We start from the raw sequence: 25,019 nt of genomic DNA, 5'->3' as shown, positions 1-25,019 counted from the left end.
GAAGAATTGTCTTGGGCCACCCATAAAGTACCCTAACACTAATGATAGCTGATGGGCTAAAAAATGATCAGAAAAAAACTCATAATGTTTTAATTAAGTTTATGAATTTGTGTTTGGCTGCATTCAAAGCCATCTTGGGTTGCATGCGGCCCATGGGCTGCGGGTTGGATAAGCTTGAACTACAGTATGGTTTCAAGGGAGTAATTTGCATCTACACTTGAAATGTAATCCATAGGGAATTTGCAGCTAAATAGGAAACCTGTAGGCACGACCCTATAATACAGTAAATTGCTTCACTTTTCTATGGCAGGTTTCTTCAGCAGTCAAAATGAAGGGGCTGATTTAAATGGTACCTAAGGTCCTTTTGGCTTTGACTTTCTGTTGTAACAGCATACTATTATAGTTGCTGACCTCATTCTTGCTCAGAATTGGGCTGAACCCATGTAAATCAAGACCTCGAGGCTGGGCACGGCGGCTCACGCCTGTAATCCCAGCACAAGACAGGTGGATCACCTGAGGTCAGGAGTTTGAGACCAGGCTTGTTAACGTGGTAAAACCCTGTCTATACTAAAAATACAAGAATTAGCCAGGCGTGGGGTGGCATCTGCCTGTAGTCCCAGCTACTCGGGAGGCTGAGACAAGAGAATCGCTTGGACTCGGAAGGTGGAGGCTGCAGTGAGCCAAGATTGCCCCACTGCACTTCAGCCTGGGCGACAATGCAAGACTCCGTCTCAAAAAAAAAAAAAAAAAAAATTCTTATTAACATATTGGTTCCGATATGGTTTGGATCTTTGTCCCCACCCAAATCTCATGTTCAATTGTAATTCCCAATGTTGGAGGTGGGGCCTGGTGGGAAATGACTGGATGGGGGCAGGTTTCTCATGAATGGTTTAGTACCATCCCTTTGACACTGTCCTTGCGATAGTGAGTTATTGCGAGATCTGATCATTGAAAAGTGTGTGGCAATTCCCCCAGCCTTTTTGCTCCTGCTCTGGCCATGTAATGTGCTTGCTCCCCCTTTGCCTTCCACCATGATTGTAAGTTTCCTGAGGCCTCCCCAAAAGCTGAGCAGATGCCAGCATCATGCTTCCTGTACACCCTGCAGAACTGTGAGCCAATTAAATCCCTTTTCTTTATAAATTACCCAATCTCAAGTATTTCTTTATAGCAATGCAAGAACGGTCTAATAGAGTTCTAAGTGCATCCTTTCTAAAAAATATTTCAATGCATATTAAGCAATTTGTAGTTATAATGGCCTCCACCAGCATTTCCTAGCTTCTTCAGAAATCTGACTGCAGAACATCCTCCATTTCAACTGATTTTAGTTCAGCACCAAATCCAGATATAAAAATATTATCTACTCAAATTTAAGTACATCTTTAATATTTTGCATAATAGAACAATACAGCAGGAAAGACTACTAAGGTAATTTAGTCTAATACACTCTACTTAGTATAAAGAAATTTGTTCAGAGAGGTTCAGGTGACACCTATGGTCATATAGTTAGACAGAAACAGAGCAAGGGCTAAAAGTCAGATCTCTTTACTCCCTGTGCAGTGTTTCTACTCCACGTTTGCAAATGAGCTGCTGTCTAGTTTCATATAACTTGATAATCTGCCAGGGTAATTTTCAAATCAAGTTTTTATTACCAAAAGGAAATTACCTAGTCAAGGAATGTTCACTGTCTGGGACGAAAGGTAGATCAATTGTTGCAAACAGTCATTTATCTACTCATGTTGGTTGTTTTGACTCACCTAATGGGTAACATTAAGAATGAGGGACCATGTATGGATTCCTAGAAGAATATATCCCAATCCAGAAATACTTAAAGAAACTGTCCCATCAAACTGTCCTTAGGACAATATGAAATTTAAATGAATTTAACTATAACTTCAAAATGGAATATCCTAATTTTGCAATTCTAGTTTAGTGTTTAAAACTCACTCCTCTTTAGATGGTAATCAAAAACTCAGAATTTAGATTGTAAAAGTTTATTGATATGGTCAAAAAGCAAACAGCCAGACATTTGGTTATCTTTGCCACTACAATGTGTCTTTCTGAATTGTATCTTAAAAATGCATAACAAATGATATTTAAACCATTACTAGAAAAGTAAATGAAGAGTCTACTTAAGGCACTTCATATGAAAGCTAATTCAAAATTTTCACAAAAGTAACACTATTTTATAAGTGTAGTAAATTAGCTTTCCACACATTTTAGCCAGAATGCTGCCTTTCTCCTTACAGAAGAATGTGCTCTTAAAGGGAGAAAAAGCAAATACAAAAAACTGTCATTCTGTCAATGTTCATGTCAAATTATCTGGAACTATACAGATTACATGGCAGTAGTATTCCTGTGGTGAATCTGTACAAATCAGGGCATCTTCATACAAGTCTCATAAGAACCATAGCATAGATTTGGCCTGAGACAAGTACAAGAATAGCAGGTAAGGAATTCAGAATCTCACAATTTACAGGTGAGTAATTAACAAAAAGTGACGGCTCCATTAAAGAGTAAAAGGTCAACCATATCCCCTCATCCATGAAATCTAGTAATGAAAAACAAAAAAACCCACATAAAATATTTCTTCTAAGGCTACTATATCCATCTCTTTCTGCAAACCACATGGCAGGGTTATTAGAAGGTAAATAGCAGGTGGCAGTCATAGTATCTTTTTAATGTAATACTTGTAAGATTTCCTTAAAATTATTTTTTCACAATTATCCTATTACCACAACAGTGGCATTTCAGGTTACTCTTCACAACTATGGGGAGGTTATAGTTAGATATAATGATAACCATGAAAACATTCTTCACAGAAATTTGGTTAGCACATATGGTTACTTCCACCGACAAAAAAAAAAAAAAAAGACAAAATTAAAAAAAAAATCCCTTCAAATTTGTACTTTGTTTCTCCACCTAAAGGAAGAGAATAAAGACAAAATAACAGCAAAACACAGAACAGCTTTCGAGAAACGCTTAATTTCTATATACAGGCAACACCTCAGTATTTTATGATTTTCCTTTCCCATTCTAAGGGAGTCCTTTTCTTTCTTTTTTTTTAAGATGGAGTTTCGCTCTATTGCCAGGCTGGAGTGCAGTGGTGTGATCTTGGCTCACTGCAACTTCCATCTCCTGAGTTCAAGTGATTCTCGTGCCTCAGCCTCCCGTGTAGCTGGGATTACAGGCGCCCACCACCACACCCAGCTAATTTTTGTACTTTTAGTAGAGATGGGGTTTCACCATGTTGGCCAGGATAGTCTCGAACTTCTGACCTCATGATCCGCCTGCCTCAGCCTCTCAAAGTGCTGAGATTACAGGCGTAAGCCACCACACCTGGCCAGGGAGTCCTTTTCTAACTGAGCCTATTTTTCTCTTAGGTACAAATGGAATAAGTGACAAACTCTAATTTGCAGAAACATTTTAGACCATGTATAAGTCACACCGATTTTAGCACTAAGTTATATTTTTATCACAGATGGGTCACCTTAAAAGAAAACTAAGGAGATGGGATGAATCTGAAATCTTTCTAAATACAAGGTAGTTAACACCATACTCAAGCAGAAATCATAATCCTGTATTTAGAGATACTTTTTTTTTTTTTGAGACAGAATCTCACTCTGTCACTCAGGCTGGAGTGCAGTAGCATGATCTTGGCTCACTGCAATCTCCGCCTCCCAGGTTTAAGCAAGTCTCGTGCCTCAGTCTCCCAAGTAGCTAGGATTACAGGCATGAGCCACCAAGCCCAGCTAATTTTCATATTTTTAGTAGAGACGGGGTTTTGCCTTGTTGGCCAGGTTGGTCTCTAACTCTTGGCCTCAAGCAATCCACCTGCCTTGGCCTCCCAATAGATGTCCTTTTTCATGTTCACAGCTATCGAGAAGTATAGACATTGCTGGTGTGGTAGCTCACACATGTCATCCTCGCACTTTGGGAGACTGAGGTGGGCAGATCACTTGAGCCCAGGAGTTCAAAACCAGCCTGAACAACTTGGCGAAACCCTGTCTCTACTAAAAATCCAAAAATTAGCCTGACATGGTGGTGCACACCTGTAAATCCCAGCTACTTGGGAAGCTGAGGCAGGAGAATCGCTTAAACCTGGGAGGCAGAGTTTGCAGTCAGCCGAGCTCACGCCACTGCACTTCAACCTGTGTGACACAGCGAGACCCTGTCTCAAAAAAACAACAAAACAAAACAAAACAAAAAATCACAGCACTGTATTTCAGTAGGAAATAGGCAAGGAGGAGGAGAAATGACTGTCTTTTCGAGGGCTAGACGTGTGCTCTAAAGAATGGTGTTCCATTTTCAGAAGACCACATGGTACATATAATTTCTCTACCCAAAAGGAAAGATGCGTAAAGTATACACATCCACGCAAAGATGGAAGAGCTAAGAATGAATTCCTGATGTAGTTACCTGTAACAGGCATATGTGGGAACACCTGGTCAGGACTTACTTTCCCCATCTTTGGATAAGGCAATATAAAATGAGATGACCAAGTTAACTGAAGTAGTTTTGAGCTTTGTGCTAACTAAAACAAAGTAGTAGTTTTACAGTTTTTATAATATACTTAATTCTACTAAATTAAATGTTCCATAAAGTTCACTGGGAAGAGAAGGTTAAGAGGATAATCATTTTCAAATACCTAATGATTTTGACAGAGAATTGTTTGTTAAGGCACTACACATCTTCTTTGGTTAAATGATTAACTATTTAAATCACTTGAAAAAAAGAGGTAATACAAAATACACAAGTTGCATTCTTCTTTTCAAACACACACAGTTTTCATTTTTCAATTTCCAGTACTCCAGTGTCAACATATCTCTGGGACCTTTTTAACTCATCAGAAAGCTGAAACAAAAATATATACCAATCTATTAGTCTCTGAAAGAAAAGTAGGCTTTACTTTTAATCAATAAGCAGTATGTTGGTTTTAACAGATAAAAGAGCATTTTGGTACGTACGAGATAATCTTTGGGTATCAATAACAAAAAGTGAGAAACACTGAGAGACCCATTAGTCTTATGACAAAACGAAATAGAACAACCCTCAAGCTAAACTATCTCCCGAAAAGAGACACTAACTAATAATTTTATTTTTTTGTTTTTTTAGAGATGGGGTCTCACTATGTTGCCCAGTCTGGTCTGGGACTCCCAGGCTCAAGTGATCATCCTGCCTTAGCCTTCTGAGTAGCTGGGACTACAGGCACACAACACTGCTACTGAATCAACGCTGCTGATCAAATAATTAACAGAAGTCCCAGCAAAATTACCCTCACATCCCAATTAGTATTCTGTAGAGGATAAATTATTAGAATTATTATTTTTGAGATGGGGTCTCACTCTATTACTCAGACTGGAGTGCAGTGGCACTCTATTTCTTAAAAAAAGTAGAGGTGAGAAGTTTTTAAAAACATTTAAAAAAATCATTTCTTCTTCAAAAGGAAGTATAGTATACAGACAAGGAGCTATGTGAATAAATAATGGCATAAAATGTTCTAATCATTATGTATTATAGAGATATCTAGAATCAACTAGGTATGGCAAAATAAACCCAAAAGATGTTCCTGAGAAATCACATACTAATATTGTCCATTATACTATAATTAATTTTTATATGGAACATATCTGAATTACAGCTGTCTGGCCATGGTGGCTGGCTAATGCCTATAATCCCAGCCCTCTGGGAGGCTGAGCAGGAGAACCGCTTGAGGCCAGAAGTTCAAGACCAGCCTGGATAACATAGCAAGACCCTGTCTTTACAAAAAATAAAAATATTAGCTGGGTGTAGTCATGTGCAACTGTAGTCCTAGCCTCTTGGGAAGCTGAGGTGAAATGATGGCTTGAGCTCAGGAGTTCAAGGTTACAATGAGCTATGAACACACCATTACACTTCGGCCTGAGTGACAGAGTGAGACCCTGTCTCTGAAAATAAATGAATAGGCCGGGCTCAGTGGCTCGCGCCTATAATCCCAGCACTTTGGAAGGATGAGGCAGGTGGATCACTTGAGGTCAGGAGTTCGAGACCTGATCAACATGGTGAAACCCTGTTGATACTAAAAATACAAAATTAGCCGGGTATGGTGGCACATGCCTGTAATCTCAGCTACTTGGTAGGCTGAGGCAGGAGAATCGCTTGAACCCGGGAAGCAGAGGTTGTAGTGAGTCGAGATTGCGCCATTGCACTCCAGTCTGGGCAACAAGAACAAAACTCCATCTCAAAAATAAATAAACAATAAATAAAAAAATAGATGAATAGAAGATAAAATAGTTTGGAAGCAAAGCAAAAAGAACAATATTATAAAGCAATATCAACTCTAATCATTCCAAGTATTGGTAATCACTATATAAATAAAAAAGAAGAATCATACCTGTATGGGTAGCCATGATATTTAGATCTAAAAATAGAGAGCATCCAACTGAAGAATAATACAACGAGTCCAATACCAGCCACACACATTACTGCAGAAAAATAAAAGGAGAGTAAAATGAGCAGGTTGAATATAATAAATAACCAGGGCAGTCTACACTTTCAGAGAGTGAAAAGGAAGGGGTATACATTATTGATAAATCTAAACTTTTCAACAATTTTCATCGCCATTTCTTGATCTTCAGGAATCTGCCTTCCCCTTTAATTTGCTCCATTACAATGTAATAGAGTAACTCCTTCACATAATTATGCAATTCAAATGTATGGAATAATGAATTCCTTTAAAGCCATCACACTGAAGGGTTTACTGTTAGAAACACTGTCTTACTATTGACAAGAAAATCACCCATTTTGTTTTTTGGATTTTTTTTTTTTTTTTTTTTTTTGAGACAGGGTCTTGCTCTGTTGCCCAGGCTGAAGTGCAGTGGCACAATCACAGCTCACTGCAGTCTCAACCTCCTGGGCTCAAGCACTCCTCCCACTATAGCCTCTCGAGTAGCTGGGACTACAGATGTGTGCCACCATGCCTGGCTAATTTTTTAATTTTTTTGAGAAAATGGTCTCACTACATTGCCCAGGCTGGTGTTGATTTCCCGGGCTCAAGTGATCTTCCTGCTTCAGCCTCCCAAAGAGCTGGGATTACAGGCATAAACCACTGTGCCTGGCTTACTTATTTATTGAACTTTAAAACCTCTAAAAGTGGCCTTGTAGTATTATTGATAAATATTAACTTAAACATCTGATGACTTCACTGTGATAGCCTCACTTGAAAGTACTTTATTCACGCACAAGTAACTACACAGCCTTATATTATGTAACTCAATCAACATGGATTTCTTATTTGAATAATGAGAAAAAAAAATCTGATCCCAAACCCTAGATTCATAGCTCTCTCCACTAATCCCACATGTCATGTTCTACATTAGCACAGCAGTTATTAAAGTGAACTACAAATACTAATCCCCAAATGCTCAAGTATGGATTGCCATGACGTGAGGCTCTTTGACTCCCTGGACTAAAAATGGCTAAGAAATATAGAGATAGGGATGTAGGAAAGCATGTGTCCAACAGCAAAGGAAGCTCTAGGGCAGGGGTGTCCAATCTTTTGGCTTCCCAGGGCCGCACTGGAAGAAGAGCTGTCCTGGGCCACACACAAAATACACTAATACTAATGAAAACTGATGAGCTGCAAAAAAAAAAAAAAAAAAAAATCACAAAAAAAACCACCTCATAATGTTTTAAGGAAGTTTACAAATTTGTGTTGGGCCGCATGTGGCCCACAGACTGGACGAGCTTGTTCTAGGGAAACTTACTTAGTGAATGATAAGAAAATCAACTTTCGGTCGGGTGCTGTGGCTCACGCCTGTAATTCCAGCACTTTGGGAGGCCGAGGCAGGTGGATCACGAGGTCAGGAGTTCAAGACCAGCCTGGCCAAGATGATGAAGCCCTGTCTCTACTAAAAACTACGAAAAAAATTAACCAGGCACGGTGGCAGGCACCTGTAATCCCAGCTACTTGGGAGGCTGATGCAGCAGAATCGCTTGAACCTGGGCGGCAAAGCTTGCAGTGAGCCAAGATCACGCCACTGCACTCCAGACTGGGCGAAAAAGTGAGACTCTGTCTCAAAAAAAAAAAAAAAAAAAAGAAAAAAAAAAAAGAAAAGAAAAGAAAATCAACTTTCAGTTTTGTTTTACTTATGGAACAATTCTTCTGCCTTTTCTAATTTTCACACAATATGACTAGGGGCTAATGTGTAAATGTTAAACAATATTTCTCTTTAATTTTTTTCCCATTTACAAAAAAGAAGTGCAGCTTGCTGCCAATGCTCATTTAATTTTACATAATCATGCTCTTTGAGGCCGAAGTAAATCTGATTTTCAATGTTAAAACAGAAAAACTGTTGTTGGAGTTATTACTAAACAGAACATCAGAATCATCTGAATCATCAGAATTGTCTATTTCAGAAAAATTGAATTCATCAAATGAATCTCTGGCCAACAACTGTTCGAGAATGGTGTAAACATTACACGTGGAATGCTACATTTTCTAGGATTTGACATTTTCAGTGATCAATAATTACTATACTTTATAAATGGAAATACCACTATAATAGAAATACAAATGGAATGATATCTAGTATATTACTCTATTTACAGCAATCTGTTTTCAGTAGTGGTAGTGGATCACTTGAACCCAGTGATATCTGACATATCAATTTTATTTCCAAAGTTGATATACTAGAGTGGATGTGAAAATAATAATTAAAGCAAGATATTTTGTGGCAGAGTTATCTCAGGGTAAACACTGCAGCCACAAGCACTGCTGGTGAGTATTCTCAGGGCAAATGGGAAAAGGGTTAACTTAACCAAAGAAGTGAAAGAACTCTATGATGAAAACTATAAAACACTACTGAAAGAAATTGAAGAGGGCATCAAAAAATGGAAAGATGTTCCATGTTCATGGACTGGAAGAATCGATGTTGTTAAGATGTCCATACTATCCAAAGCAATCTACAGATTCAATGCAATCCCTATCAAAATACCAATGACAACTTCACAGAAATAGAAAAAATAAAATTTATATGAAATCACAAAAGACCAATAGTCAAAGCGATCCTAAGCAAAAAGAACAAAACTGGAGGAATCATATTACTTGACTTCAAATTATACTATAGAGTTACAGTAACCAAAACAGCATGGTACTGGCATAAAAACAGACATACAGACCAATGGGACAGGAGAGAGAACTCAGAAACAAACCCATACACTTACAGTGAACTCATTTTTGACAAAGGTGCCAAGAACATACACTGGGGAAAACACAGTCTCTTCAATAAAAGGTGCCAGGAGAACTGGATATCCATAGGCAGAACAAAACTAGACCCCTATCTCTTGCCATATAGAAAAATCAAGTCAAAATGGATTAAAGACTTAAATCTAAGACTGTAAACCATATATATATTTAATATATATTTATTTATATATTTAATATATATGTATTTATATATTTATATATATATATTTAAAGACAGATTCTTGCTCTGTTGCTCAGGCTGGAGTGCAGTGGCATGATCTTGGCTCACTGCAACGTCCACTTCCTGGGTCAAGCAATCCTCCTGCCTCAGCCTCCCAAGTAGCTGGGACTACAGGCACACGCCACCACGCCCGGCTAATTTTTGTATTTTTATTAGAGACAGGGTTTCACCATGTTGGCCAGGCTGGTCTCAAACTCCTGGCCTCAAGTGATCTGCCCGCCTTGGCCTCCCAAAGCGTTGGGATTACAGGCAATCTACACATTGTCCAGCCTAAGATTGCAAACTATTAATATGAAACAACTACAAGAAAATATTGGGGAAACTCTCCAGGACATTAGTCTGGGAAAAAATTCCTTGAATAACACCCCAGAAGCACAGGCAACCAAAGCAAAAATGGACAAATGAGATCACATCAAGTTTAAAAGCTGCTGCAGAGCAAAGGATACAATCAACAAAGTGAGGAGCCAATCCACAGAATGGGAGAAAATATTTGCACAGTACCCATCTGACAAGGGGTTAATAACCAGAATATAAAAGGAGCTCAAACAACTCTACAGGAAAAAAATCTAATAACCTGATAAAAAAAAAAAAAAAAAACAGAAAATAATTCAATAGACGTTTCTCAAAAGAAGACAAACAAATGGCAAATAGGCATAAAAAAGCTACTCAACATCACTGATCATCAGAGAAATGCAAATAAAAACTGCAATGAGATATCTATCATCTCACCCCAGCTAAAATGGCTTATATCCAAAAGACAAGCAATAATAAATGCTGGTGAGGATGTGGAAAAAAGGGAACCCTTGTACACCATTGGTGGGAATGTAAGTTAGTACAACCGCTAAGGAGAACAGTTTGGAGGTTCCTCAAAAAACTAAAAATTGAGCTACCATATGATCCAGCAATCCCACTACTTGGGTATATACCCATAGAAAAATAAATCAGTATACCAAAGAGATATCTGTACTCCCATATTTGTTGCAGCACTGTTCCCAATAGCCAACATTTTGAAGCAACCTAAGTGTCCATCAATAGATGAACGGATAAAGAAAACGTGGTACATATATAAAATGGAGTACTATTCAGTCATAAAAAAATAAGATCCTGTCACGTGCAATAACAGGGAACTGGAAATTATTATTATTACTGAGATGGAGTCTCGTTCTGTCACCCAGGCTGGAGTGCAGTGGCACCAGCTCATCTTACTGCAACCTCTGCCTTCCAGGTTCAAACAATTCTCCTGCCTCAGCCTCCCAAGTAGCTGGGATTACAGGCATGCACCACTACGCCCAGCTAATCTTTGTATTTTAGTAGATACGGGGTTTTACCACGTTGGCCAGGGTAGTCTAGAACTTCTGACCTCAAATAATCTGCCCACCTTGGTCTCCCAAAGTGCTGGGATTACAGGAGTGAGCCACCATGCCCAGCCTTGGAAATCATTAAGTGAAATAATTCAGGTACAGAAAAAAAAAATTACATGTTCTCACTTATTTGTGGGATCAAAAAATCAAAACAATTGAACTCATGGACACAGAGAGTAGAAGGATGGCTACCAGAGGCTGGGAAGGGTAGTTGGGGAATGCCGGGGGAGGTACGAATGGCTAATGTGTACAAAAAAAATAGAATAAATAAGACCTACTATTTGATAGCACAACAGGATAACTACAGTCAATAAAAATTTAATTGTACATTTTGAAATAACTAAAAAAGTATAAGTGGATTGTTTATGACACAAAGGGTAAATACTTGAAGAATGGATACCGCAGTCTCCGTGATGTGACTATTACACATTGCATGACTATATCAAAACATCTCATGTACTCCATAAATATATACACCTAGTATGTACCCACAAAAATTAAAATATTTTTTCTGAGTATTAACACATGCTCAGTGTAGACAAGTTAGCCTTTTATTCTCTAAGAAAATGTACTCATAGACTGGGTGTGATAGCTCATGCCTGTAAATCACAGCATTTGGGGAGGCCAAGGCAGAAGGATTGCTTGAGCCCAGGAGTTCAAGACCAGCCTGGACAATGTAGCGAGGCCCCATTTCTACCAAAAATTACCCAGGTGTGGCGGTGCATGCCTGTAGTCCCACCAGTAGGGAGGCTGAGGTGGGAGGATCACCTGAGCCAGGGAGGTCAAAGCTGCAGTGAGTTATGATCTCTCCACAGCACTCCAGCATGGGCGACAGAGTGAGACCCTGTCTCAAATTTAAAAAAAAGAAAAAGAAAATGTGCACATACATATATATAGCATCACTCTGTATATATTTGTATCCTCCTCTTTTCATACATCTAAAAGTGCTTAGAGCAGTTCCCAGAACATGCTAAAGAAACATCTATTAATTTGTGATCATTTTGTTAGGTAAGAAATTTAGATCAAATTGTCACTATTTCAGTATATGTTGCCAAAGTGTTTAACAATTTAAGTTCATGTCAGCAGTGTACTTTGATGGCCTTTTCCCAAGAATAAACACTGAAACAGGCAATTTTTTAAAAGTCAGGCAGAGTCTACAGCCATAGCACCCTGAATGCGCCTGATCTCGTAAAAAGTCAGGCAGTGAAAGGATGTATACTGACTGGATTAAAAACTGATAAAGTCTTGCTTTGGCAGCATATATACTAAAACTGGAATCATACAGAGAAGATTAGCATGGCCCCTGTGCAAGGATGACATGCAAATTCGTGAAGTGTTCCATATTTAAAAAAAAAAATTTAAAAACTGATATTTTTCTAATATGTAAAAATTCATTAATTTATGCTTTTAGAGATTGAGTCTTGCTCTGCTGCCCAGACTGAAGTGCAGTGGTGTGATCATAGCTCACTGACCTCAAGCCATCCTCCTGTACCAGCCTCACAAGTAGCTGGGATACAAGTGTGTGGCACCACATCCAGCTAAAAAAAATTTATTTTAATTGAGCAAAACAAGTACTTCTCAAATTTGAAGTTCAGTATCTTCATCTTTTTTCTAGAAGTTAAAGTAAATATTAGACTTTATTTAGGTAGGGTAATTTTGATGACATTTAACATTTTTATTTTTATTTTTTTGAGATGAAGTCTCGCTCTGTCACCCAGGCTGGAGTGCAGTAGTGCTATCTTGGCTCACTGCAACTTCCACCTCCCGGGTTCAAGCGATTCTCATGCCTCAACCTCCCGAGTAGCTGGGATTACAGGCGCATGACACCATGCCTGGCTAATTTTTGCTTTTTTAGAGATGGGGTTTCGCCATGATGGCCAGGCTGGTCTCAAACTCCTGACCTCAGGTGATCCACCCGCCTCGGCCTCCCAAAGTGCTGGGATTTACAGGTGTGAGCCACCATGCCTGGTTGACATTTAACTTTTTAATCATAAAAGGAAAATCTTGACTTATACTTATTTCAAGAAAGTAAAACCAAATTACATTGTTAGCTTCTCTCTGTAACAGACAACAATGTGTGAATATTCTAATATATAAAAAGTTCATGCAGGCTGGGCATGGTGGTTCATGCCTGTAATCTTAGTACTTTGGGAGGCCAAAGTGGGAAAGGTTGCTTGAGCACAGGAGATACAGACCAGCCTGGGCAACAAAGTGAGACCTCATCTCTACAAAAAATAAAATGAAATTAAGTGGGAGTGGTAGCATGAGCCTGTGGTCATAGCTACCTGGGAAGCTGAGGCAGTAGGATTGTTTGAGCCCGGGAGTTCGACGCTACAGTGAGTCATTATTGCGGCACTGCACTGCAGCCTGGGCAACAGAGTAAGGTCTTGCCTTGAAAAAAAAAAAAAAAAAAAGTCTGGCCGGGCAGGGTGGCTCACGCCTGTAATCCCAGCACTTTAGGAGGCCGAGGCAGGCAGATCATGAGGTCAGGAGTTCGAGACCAGCCTGGCTAACATGGTGAAATCCCATCTCTACTAAAAATACAAAAATTAGCTGGGCGTGGTGGCGTGCACCTGTAATCCCAGCTACATGGGAGGCTGAGGCAGGAGAACTGCTTAAACCCGGGAGGCGGAGGTTGCAGTAAGTCAAGATCGCACCACTGCACTCCAGCCTGGGAGACAGAGCAAGACTCCGTCTCGAAAATAAAAAAAAAAAAATTCCTTGCAAACCAAATAAAAGGGCTAAGACTCTAACAGATAAATGGAAAAGATAAAAGGACAATTTATAGAAGGAAAAACATAAACACAAATGACTAATAAACATTTAGGAAAATATTTGACCTTATAACAATAAAAGTAGTACAAAATAATATATTTCCACCTTATCTGATTAGCAAATCTATATGTATCTATAAAACAGATACATATTTATGAGATTAATGTTGATAAAATTACAATGAAACGCCTGGCACGGTGGCCCATGACTGTAATCCCAGCACTTTGGGAGACTGAGACGGGCGGATCACAAGGTCAGGAGATCGAGACCATCCTGGATAACACGGTGCAACTCTGTCTCTACTAAAAATACAAAAAATTAGCCGGGCATGGTAGCGGGCACCTGTAGTCCCAGCTACTTGTGGGAGGCTGAGGCAGGAGAATGGCATGAACCCGGGAGGCAGAGCTTGCAGTGAACCGAGATCGCACCACTGCACTCCAGCCTGGGCGACAAGTGTTTTGAGACTCTGTCTCAAAACAAAAAAAAAAAAAAAAAAATGAAACATTATTATTCTTCTTTATTATTATTAATTTTTAAGATGAAGTTTCACTCTTGTAGCCCAGGCTGGAGTGCAATGGCGCGATTTCAGCTCACTGCAACCTCCGCCTCCCAGGTTCAAGTGATTCTCCTGCCTTGCCTCCCAAGTAACTGGGATTACAGGTATGCGCCACAATGCCTGGCTAATTTTTTTTTGTTGTTTGCTGTTTGAGATGGAGTCTTGCTTTGTCACCCAGGCTGGAGTGCAATGGTGCGATCTTGGCTCACTGCAACCTCCACCTCCTGGGTTCAAGCGATTCTCCTGCCTCAGCCTCCTAAGTAGCTGAGATTAACACGCACATGCCACCACGCCTGGCTAATTTTTGTATTTTTAGTAGAGATGGGGGTTTCACCAGGTTGGCCAGGCTGGTCTCGAACTCCTGACCTCATGATCCACCCGCCTTGGCCTCCCAAAGTGCTGGGATTACAGGCGTGAGCCACCGTGCCTGGCCAAATTTTTGTACTTTTAGTAGAGACGGGGTTTCACCATGGTTTTTGTTGTTTTTTTTTTGAGACAGAGTCGCTCTGTCGCCCAGGCTAGAGTGCAGTGGCAAGATCTCAGCTTACTGCAAGCTCTGCCTCCCGGGTTCACACCATTCTCCTGCCCCAGCTTCCCAAGTAGCTGGGACTACAGGTGCCTGCCATTACGCCCGGCTAATTTTTTTTTGTATTTTTAGTAGAGATGGGGTTTCACCATGGTCTCGATCTCCTGACCTCGTGATCCACCAGCCTCAGCCTCTCAAAGTGCTGGGGTTACAGGCATGAGTCACCATGCCCGGCAAGGTTTCACCATGTTGATCAGGCTTGATGGCCTCAAACTCCTGACCTCAAGTGATCCACCCGCCTCGGCCTCCCAAAGTGCTAGGATTACAGGCATAAGCCACTGTGCCCGGCTGAAACAAACATTCTTAAATACCAGTAGTAGAAATCTAAATTATTTTAACTTGCCAAAGTAATCTCTAATGATTAAAACATCAAGAGAATTGAAAATAGACAGAGGATCACACAGTTATTCTTCTTCTAGGAATCTACCTGAAGGAAACTACGTAAAATAAGAATGATAGCTGGGCTCGGTGGCTCATGCCTGTAATCCCAGCACTTCGGGAGGCCGAGGCGAGTGGATCACCTGAGGTCGGGAGTTTGAGACCAGCGTGGCCAACATGGTGAAACACCATCTCTATGAAAACTACAAAAAACAACAACAACAAAAAAAACAAAAAAAGCACAAAACCAAAAAACAAAAAAACTAGCTGGGCGTGGTGGTTGGTGCCTGTAATCCCAGCTACTCAGGAGGCTGAGGCAGGAGAATCTCTTGAACCTGGGAGGCAGAGGATGCAGTGAGCCGAGATTGCACCACTGCACTCCAGCCTGGGTAATAAGAGCGAAACTCCATCTCAAAAAAAAATAAAAAATAAAAATAAAAGATGCTTAATGTATCATGATAGTTACGGAAGAATAATTATAATTGAAATTAGGAAAAAACTAAACATTGAAAAAAATTGGAATACTTAAATTACAATATAGAGTATAAGTCGGCCAGGCACGGCAGCTCACGCATGTAATTCCAACACTTTGGGAGGCTGAGGTGGGAAGATCACTTGAGTCCAGGGGTTTGAGGCCAGCCTGGGCAAAGTGGCAAAACCTCATCACTACAAAAAGTACAAAATATTAGCTGGGCATGGTAGCACGTGCCTGTAGTCCCAGCTATTACGGAAGTTGAGGTGTGAGGACAGCTTGAGCCTAGGGGCGGAGGTTACAGTGAGCTATGATTATGCCACTGCACTCCAGCCTGAGTGACAGAGTGGGACCCTGTCTTAAAGAAAACAAACAAAAACAGAGTATAAGTTTAAAATTACGTATATAGAAAAAGTTATTAGTTATTTAACTCCAGTTTAAAAGGGGGGTGTGAAGTGTCAAAATTTTATATATATAGTTTTTAAGATGTTTTTATAAGTGCAAAGAAATATATTTCAGTTTACAAATAATTAGTTTTTCAGTGGTGGAATAAATGCTTCATGCTTCTGTTTTTTTTTTTTTTTTTTTTTTTTTTTTTACATTTTCTATAGAGCATATACTACTTTTATAATAGTAAAGGGGTTTAATAACAGACACGACATTTAAAGAAAAAATAGTAAAGGGGTAAAATAACCTACTTATCCTATAGGTAAGAGGAAAAGTGATTAAGAGATCACTCTTTTTCCATATTACAGGCAGCACTGTTACATTTTGAGTAAGGTGACTTACTCTTTCGCTTTCCAATATCCATGTCAGAGGTAGCAGCTTCACATAAAAGCACCATTCCTAAGGTAACTCCACCATCTTAGAAAAATTGTTTAAGGAGAAATTCGCACAGACATAAAAGACATCCCATTTTACCATTTCCAATTTCTCATGACGAAAATTAAAATTAATATATAAACCTTCAACTCTTCATTATAAAAAACCAAAACAAGGAATCTTGTATCTATACAGCATGACGATTATTTCCTCTGAAGATATAAAAAATTAAAATTGGAAGATCACTTCATTTGCACAAAGAAAAACTGATACTTTAAACAAATGTCCCACCATAACTTACAGATGAAATATGAGTTTTCCCAAAATTGTACTTTGAAATAACCTGTCTGGACATTCAGTTATTGCCCTGACCTCAAACACATTTAAAAATATTAAATATTGCCGGGCGCGGTGGCTCAAGCCTGTAATCCCAGCACTTTGGGAGGCCGAGACGGGCGGATCACGAGGTCAGGAGATCGAGACCATCCTGGCTAACACGGTGAAACCCCGTCTCTACTAAAAAATACAAAAAACTAGCCGGGCAAGGTGGCGGGCGTCTGTAGTCCCAGCTACTCGGGAGGCTGAGGCAGGAGAATGGCGTAAACCCGGGAGGCAGAGCTTGCAGTGAGCGGAGATCCGGCCACTGCACTCCAGCCTGGGCGACAGAGCGAGACTCCGTCTCAAAAAAAAAAAAAAAAAAAATTAAATAGCTTTTTTTTTTTTTGAGACAGGGTTTGGCTCTGTCACCCAGGCTGGAGTGCAGTGATGCAATCTCAGCTCACTACAACCTCCACCTCCCGGGCTCAAGCCACCCTCCCACCTCAGCCTCCTGAGTAGCTGCAACTACAGGTGCTCACCACCACGCCCAGCTAAATTTTGTAATTTTTTTTTTTTTTGGTAGAGGTAGGATTTTGCCACGTTGCACAGGCTGGTCTTGACCTCTTGACCTCAAGCAATCCACCTGCCTCGGCCTCCCAAAGTGCTGGGATTACATGTGCGAACCACCATGCCCAGCCCTAAATAGCCATTTTGAATATTTCACCCACCTCCCTAAAGAACACATTTGAAATATATATCATTTAGGGAGAACAGTAATACTTTTTATTTGAAAATTAATTTCTCAAAAATTTCTCCTGGCCTAGTTTAGCGGTTCACACCTGTAATCCTAACAGTTTTGGGAGGCCGAGGTGGGCGGACTGCTTAAGTCTGGGAGTTCGAAACCAGCCTAGGCAACATGGTGAGACCCTGTCTCTACCAAAAAATATAAAAAATTGGCCAGGCATGGTGGCACACACCTGTAGTCCTCACTACTTGGGAGGCTGAGGTAGGAGGATTGCTTGAGCCTGGTAGGTTGAGGCTGCAGTTAGCCGTGATCATACCACTGCACTCTAGCCTGCGTGACAGAACTAGACCGTGTGTCAAAAAAAAAAAATTCTCCATAGTTTCAATACTTTATTTTTAATTTTTTCCCCATGCCAAGATGCCAAGTGCATCAATAATTAGCCTTTAAAGCACAAATTACTACTAACCTATCTAATTTTATCCTATTCCAATAAAAAAGAAAAATCCCAGCCGTGCTCACGCCTGTACTCCCAGCACTTTGGGAGGCACAGGCAGGTGGACCTGAAGTCAGCAGTTCAAGACTAGCCTGGCCAACATGGCAAAAACCTGTTTCTACTAAAAATACAGAAATTAGCCAGGCGTGGTGGCAGGCGCCTGTAATCCCACCTACTCGGGAGGCTGAGGCAGGAGAATCACTTGAACCCAGGAGGCAGAGGTTGCAGTGAGCCGAGATGGCACCACTGTACTCCAGCCTGGGTAACAGGATGAGACTTTGTCTCAAAAAAAGAAAAAAGGAAAAATCCCACATGTGCCATGACCACACTTTTATGCACCTTAATAGGAGCTGCATAAATACAAAATAGAACTAACCACACAAATAGGTAACAGATGGCATGGTTGAATGTTAAAATAAGCAAATTCAAATTTTAAAGCAAATAGAATGTATTTTAGTAGAAAAGACTGACAGATCCACCCTGAAGTTTAGGGAATACTAACAGCAGTAAAACACTCCCAAATCAATTACGCATACGTACATATATGTCGTATGTTACCACATGTGGGTATCATTAAGCAGAAAGGGAAAAACATGTGTTTAGATGAGGCCTGAATTTATAATTGGCTCTATGTCTGAATTTATAATTGGCTCTAAAATTTGACTTTTCATCCCTTCATTACCATCTTGCATTCTTTTAAAAAATTTTTTATTTTATTTATTTATTTGAAACAGGGTCTCACTCTGTCACCCAGGCTGGAGTGCAGTGGCACAATAACAACTCACTGCAACCTCCACCTCCCAGGCTCAAGAGATTCTCCTGCCTCAGCCTCCTGAGTAGCTAGGACTACAGGTGCATGCCACCATGCCAGGTTTGTTTTGTTGATTTTTTTTTTGTAGAGACGGGGTCTCACTATGTTGCCCAGGCCGGTCTCAAACTCCTGGGCTCAAGCAATTCTCCAGCCTCGGCCTCCCAAAGTGCTGGAATTACAGGCGTGAACCAATGTGCCTGTGCCCCATCTTGCGTTCTTTCTTCAATAGCCTCTTGTTAGGGATGATGCCCATTCATCATGTTTTCAGTTGTTCAGCCAAGTCTCTTCTCTAGCAATTTTTTCTGAGTTATTTATCTGCAAGTTTGTGTAAAGATTGATTCTTTCTTTCTTTCCTTTCTTTCTCTCTCTCTCTCTTTTTTTTTTTTTTTTTTGGAGTTTTGCTCTGTCACTCAGGCTGGGGTGCAGTGGCACCATCTCGGCTCACTGCAACCTCTGCCTCCCGGGTTCAATAAATTCTCCTTCCTCCGCCTCCCGAGTAGCTGGGATTATAGGCGCATGCCACCACGCCTGGCTAATTTTTGTATTTTGAGTAGAGACTGGGTTTCGCCATGTTGGCCGGGCTGATCTCGAACTCCTGACCACAGGTGATCCACTCACCTCGGATTCTCAAAGTACTGGGGTTACAGGCATGAGCCACCATGCCCGGCCAAAGATTGATCATTTCTATAGGCTTTGATTACTGGGTACTCTCTGATTAATGATCAAGACTTGTTCTGGGGAAAGCTTGTCTTTGTATCATGGTTTATGTGCTTTTGCTTTGAATGAGCTTTCCATTGGTCTTTTGTGTACTCTTCTTAGCTGTCAACAGCTATGATGCACTTCAGTGTATACTGTTTTATTTCATTTATTGCATCTTTAAATTTTTACTAACACTGCCTACTATATGGCAGGCACTATAAAGTGTTAGAAATAAAAACTTGAACAAAATAAAGATCCTACCATGAAGAAGATTACACTCTAGTGAGGAATACAAACAATGAAATACATACATTACACAGTCCTGATTAAATGTTACTCCAGGAGAACTGAGCAGAAATAGAGACAGTATTCCATTAACATACAACAACTAGGCTATTAAAAGCTACTAGAAGGCCAGGTGTGGTGGCTCATGCTTGTAATTCTAGCAGTTTGGGAGGCCAAGGCAGGTGGATCACCTGAGGTCAGGAGTTCAAGACCAGCCTGGGCAACATGGATATGATATATCCATTATATAAATATTAAGAATATTGACTAATTTTCTTTTTCTTTGTATTTTCAGATTTCTTTGTAATTTTTATGTATTTTTATAAATATAAAGGCCATACAACATAGAAAATGCTTATATTAAGATAGCAAACTCCATGCAAAACATGTCTATAAGTATAAAACATGAACACCCTTACCATGAAACATTCATACAGAAATGAATGCAAGAGAATATGCAAAAGTAAACGTAGTTTATACCATTAAGGTTTCAGGTTAAAGGTGAACATTTTCCATACTGCTACTTTATTTTAAAAATTCAGGAGGCCAAGGTACGAGGATTGTTTGAGCCCAGGAGATTGAGACCAGGATGGATGACAGGGCGAGACTCCGTCTCTAGAAAAAATACAAAAATTAGCTAGGTGCAGTAGTGCACACCTATAGTCCCAGCTACTTGGGAGGCTGATGTGGGAGGACTGCTTGATTCTGGGAGGTTGAGGTTACAGCAAGCTATGGTGACCCCACTGCACTCCAGCCTGGGCAACACAACCTCTTTAAATCTCTTAAAAATAATAATAATTTAAAAATCCAAATACATTTATTGTGGGATTCCATTTACTGTGTTTGCTTTCTTTCTTTCTTTCTTTTTTTTTTTTTTTTTTGTATTTTGAGACTAGGTCTGGCTCTATCAGCCAGGCTGGAGTGCAGTGGTGCGATCTCAGCTCACTGCAACCTCCACCTCCTGGACTTGAGCCACCCTCCTGCCTCAGCCTCCCAAGTAGTTGGGACTACAGGCATGCGCACACACTCAGTTAATTTATGTATTATTTTTTTACTAGAGAAAGGGTTTCGCCATGTTGGCCAGGCTGCTCTCGAACTCCTGGCCTCAGGTGATCTGCCCAACTTGGCCTCCCAAAGTGCTGGGATTACAGGCATGAGCCACCACACCCAGTCCTGTAGGATTCCATTTATGTAAGTTAACAAAAATAGGTAAAATAAACCCATAGTGTTAGCAGTCAGGATAGCAGTTACTTCTGGGTGGGAAGGTGGCAATCAGGAGGAATGATGATGGAGAATGCTCTGAGATGTGGGTAAAATTTTATTTATTGATGTGAGTTCTGGTTACGTAAGTGTGTTCATTCTGCGAAAATTCATCAAACTGGGCTGGGCACCGTGGCTCACGCCTGTAATCCTTGCACTTTGGGAGGCCGAGGCGGGCGGATCAGTAGAGCTCAGGAGTTCGAAACCAGCCTGGCCAACATGGTAAAACCCCGTCTCTACTAAAAATACCAAAAAAACTTAGCCAGGTGTGGTGGCAGGTGCCTGTAATTCTAGCTACTCCAGAGGCAGAGGCAGGAGAATCGCTTGAACCTGGGAAGTGGAGGTTGCAGTGAGCTGGGATCACACCATTGCACTCTAGCCTGGGCAACAGAGCAAGACTCCATCTCAAAAACAAACAAAAAAAAATCAAACAAACAAGAAAGGAAATTCATCAAACTGTAAACTTTTGTAAACTTTTCTGTATAATTGCAACACTTAAAATGTAATTTTAAAGGTTGCTTAGATCAGGCAACTGATTATACAGTCTGCTTTATTAATCATGCAATAAATTGTACAACGTTAAACTAATAATAAACATGTGAATATTTTCCAAAATCATAACTACTACTGAGAGGTGGCCTCAGTCTATTAATTCTTATCAACCTGGAAGCTGTAAACAATGTTACTGGTCTTGAGGTTTCATATTTACTTTAAAAGAAAGTGGGGGCCGGGTGCGGTGGCTCACGCCTGAAATGCCAGCACTTTGGGAGGCCGAGGCGGGTGGATCACCTGAGGTCAGGAGTTCAAGACCAGCCTGGCCAACCTGGTGAAACCCTGTCTCTACTAAAAATAAAAAAATTAGCCGGGTTTGGTGGTGCACGCCTGTAATCCCAGCTACTCAGGAGGCTGAGGCAGGAGGATCGCTTGAACCCAGGAGGTGGAGGTTGCAGTGAGCTGGGATCATACCACTGCACTCCACCCTGGGCAACACAGTGTGACTCCGTCTGAAAACAAAAAACTAACTAAATAAATAAATAAAAAAGAAAGAGGGGTCAGGCGTGGTGGTACACGTCTGTAATCCCAGGTACTCGGGAGGCTGAGGCAGGAGGATTGCTTGAATCCAGGAGGTGGAGGTTGCAGTGAACCAAGATGGTGCCACTGCACTCCAGTCGAGGCAACAGAGCGAGACTCCACTCAAAAAAAAAAAGGGGTTGGGGAGTGGTTAAGCCTTCCCTAATATTCCTTACTTCTGACAAAATTATTCTTTTTCTCACTATTTCTGGTACACAGCACTTAAGTCACTGTCTTACAATCTGTATATATGTCTGACCCTGAAAAAAGTTCACTTTTTGCATCCTAATAACCAAACACAAGACATTCTATATCCCAACAGGCTTGCAATCTGTTCCAAATGTATACGAAACCTTAGGCTAATGCTCAATCTTTAGGGAGAGGTAAAATGACAATTTTCTAATTTCTTAAACTTCTTATATATTTAAAAGTTTAAGACAAAGCTAAAAGACGAACAAAACCCAAATCAACTAATTAATATTTTACAATTTTAATTGCTCTTTTGCTCCATTATTCAATTTCAAAGTACTAGTGAGACGAATTGATTCAAGATCCGGAAAATTTCCAAGGTGTAATAATTTGTTAATCCATCAAACCAATAATTTGTTAGTCCATCAAACCATACTTTTCTGTTCTTTTTTTTCCCTTTGAGACAGAGTCTCACTCTGTTGCCCAGGCTGGAGTGCAGTGGCAGTCTTGGCTTACTGCAACCTCCACCTCCTGGGTTCAAGCAATTCCCATGCCTCAGCCTCCTGAGTAGATGGAATTACAGGTGCATACCACTGTTCCTGGCTAATTTTTGTATTTCTTGTGGAGATGAGGTTTCGCCATGTTGGCCAGGCTGAATTCATCAAACTATAAATGAACATTTTCTTTCTTTCTTTTTCTTTTGAGACAGTCTCACTCTGTCATCCAGGCTGGAGTGCAGTGGCACCATCTCGGCTCACTGCAACTTCCGCCTCCCAGGTTCAAGCAATTCTCTGGCCTCAGCCTCCCCAGTAGCTGGGATTACAGGCGTGCACCACCATGCCCAGCTAATTTTTGTATTTTTAATAGAGACAGGGTTTCACCATGTTGGCCAGGCTGGTCTTGAACTCCTGATCTCAGGTGATCTGCCTGCCTCGGCCTCCCAAAGTGCTGGGATTACAGGTGTGAGGCAGCACGCCTGGCCGCCTGGCTAAGTTTTGTATTTTTGGTAGAGACGGGCTTTCACCATGTCGGCCAGGCTGGCCTCAAATTCCTGACCTCAAACGATCTGCCTGCCTCCACCTCCCAGAGTGCTGGGATTACAGGCGTGAGCCACCAAGCCCAGTCCATAAACGAACATTTTCAAGTAAATTTCAGGATTAAAAAAACAAAGTTTGGGTAATATTTTTCTTTCAGTCTTTTTTTACCCCCTGAGGTGAAGTTTCACTCTTATTGCCCAGGCTGGAGAGCAATCACACAATCTCTGCTCACTTCAACCCCCGCCTCCCAGGTTCAAGAGATTCTCCTGCCTCAGCCTCCTGAGTAACTGGGATTACAGGCACCCGCCACCAGTGGGTTCAGCAATTTTTTTTTTTTTTTTTTGAGACGGAGTCTTGCTCTGTCGCCCAGGCTGGAGTGCAGTGGCCAGATCTCAACTCACTGCAAGCTCCGCCTCCCGGGTTCCCGCCACTCTCCTGCCTCAGCCTCCCGAGTAGCTGGGACTACAGGCGCCGCTACCGCGCCCGGCTAATTTTTTGTATTTTTAGTAGAGATGGGGTTTCACCGTGTTAGCCAGGATGGTCTCGATCTCCTGACCTTGTGATCCGCCTGCCTCGGCCTCCCAAAGTGCTGGGATTACAGGCGTGAGCCACCGCACTCGGCAAGCAAATTTTTTTTGTATTTTTAGTAGAGATGGGGTTTCATCATGTTGGCCAGGCTGGTCTCGAACTCCTGATCTCAGGTGATCTACCTGCCTTGGCCTCCCAAAGTGCTGGGATTACAGCATGAGCCACCGCGCCTGGTCTCAGTCTTCTTTCTTCTCATATGGACTAGGTATATATTGTTAATCTTTCAGCTCACCATTTCATGGTTGAATAGATTAACTCTCCTAGGTTTGGGCTGGATGTTAAGCAGTAAGTATATTTTCCATGGTGCATAAGAATATTTTCCCAAATATCCTTCAATTAAAATCAGTTAAAATCAAAAGCTTAATTTTTTTTTAGAATGTTTTCCTTAAAATCTCTAATCATCAACATAGTATAATAAAACTGGGAAAGACATACACAAACATTTACTAGAGACAGAATTTTCAGTGATTTTGAATTTTTTTCTTTATACTTATTTGTATTTTCTAAATTTTCTTTAATCTGTATTCCTTTTGCAATCAGAAAAAATATATATTTAATTTTCTTTTTTTTTTTCTTTTTATTAGAGACAGGGTCTCACTGTGTCATCCAGGCTGGAGTGCAGTGGTGTGATATCGGCTCACTGTTGCCTTGACCTCCTGGGCTCAAGCGATCCTCCCACCTCAGCCTCCCTGGTAGCTGGGACCATAGGCATGCATCACCATACTTGGCTAATTTTCTTGTGTGCATTGTTTTGTAGAGATGAGGTTTTGCCATGTTGCCCAGGCTGGTCTTAAACTCCAGGGCTCAAGCAATCTACCTATCACAGCCTCCCAAAGTGCTAGGATTACAGGTGCGAGCCACCACGCCCAGCTGATTCTAGTATATCAATGTCAGGACACCCTGGCTGAGAAGCACAATTTCAGGAACATTACATTTGTTCGCCTTGTTGATTTGTTCCAGTCAGTGCTTATGTATTCAGGTGGGTAAACTATGTTTAGCAATATTATGAAATTTAGATTCTTACTTATCTGACATTGCTTTTACCTGTCTTTGCAGCTTACAGAGGCATCCACTTTTAGATGTAAGAAAATAAAAATTAGCTCAGGCCA

The 25,019-nt window shown here is 40.8% G+C and overlaps 1 protein-coding gene and 1 non-coding gene across 2 annotated transcripts in view; one reads left to right on the top strand and one right to left on the bottom strand.

Moving 5' to 3' along the window:
* Nucleotides 1–1,975: 1,975 nt before the first annotated feature.
* MAGT1 (magnesium transporter 1) overlaps nucleotides 1,976–25,019 on the bottom strand; it is a 63,041-nt gene continuing 39,997 nt past the window's right edge. The window contains exons 8-10 of the mRNA XM_025372076.1: nucleotides 16,382–16,456; nucleotides 6,371–6,461; nucleotides 1,976–4,851 (exon numbers count right to left, since the gene is read on the bottom strand). Coding sequence (XP_025227861.1) covers nucleotides 4,836–4,851; nucleotides 6,371–6,461; nucleotides 16,382–16,456 — 182 coding nt within the window. The 3' untranslated portion in view covers nucleotides 1,976–4,835. The remainder of the gene's footprint in view (nucleotides 4,852–6,370; nucleotides 6,462–16,381; nucleotides 16,457–25,019) is intronic.
* Nucleotides 12,071–12,173, top strand: LOC112616648. Its single transcript, XR_003117690.1, has one exon. It is a non-coding gene; the product is annotated as a U6 spliceosomal RNA (small nuclear RNA).

This window comes from Theropithecus gelada, chromosome X, assembly GCF_003255815.1.
Source record: "Theropithecus gelada isolate Dixy chromosome X, Tgel_1.0, whole genome shotgun sequence".
Lineage (NCBI taxonomy): Eukaryota > Metazoa > Chordata > Mammalia > Primates > Cercopithecidae > Theropithecus > Theropithecus gelada.
Note: the sequence above shows the minus strand (reverse complement) of the source record. Positions and strands in the feature narration are given on the sequence as shown.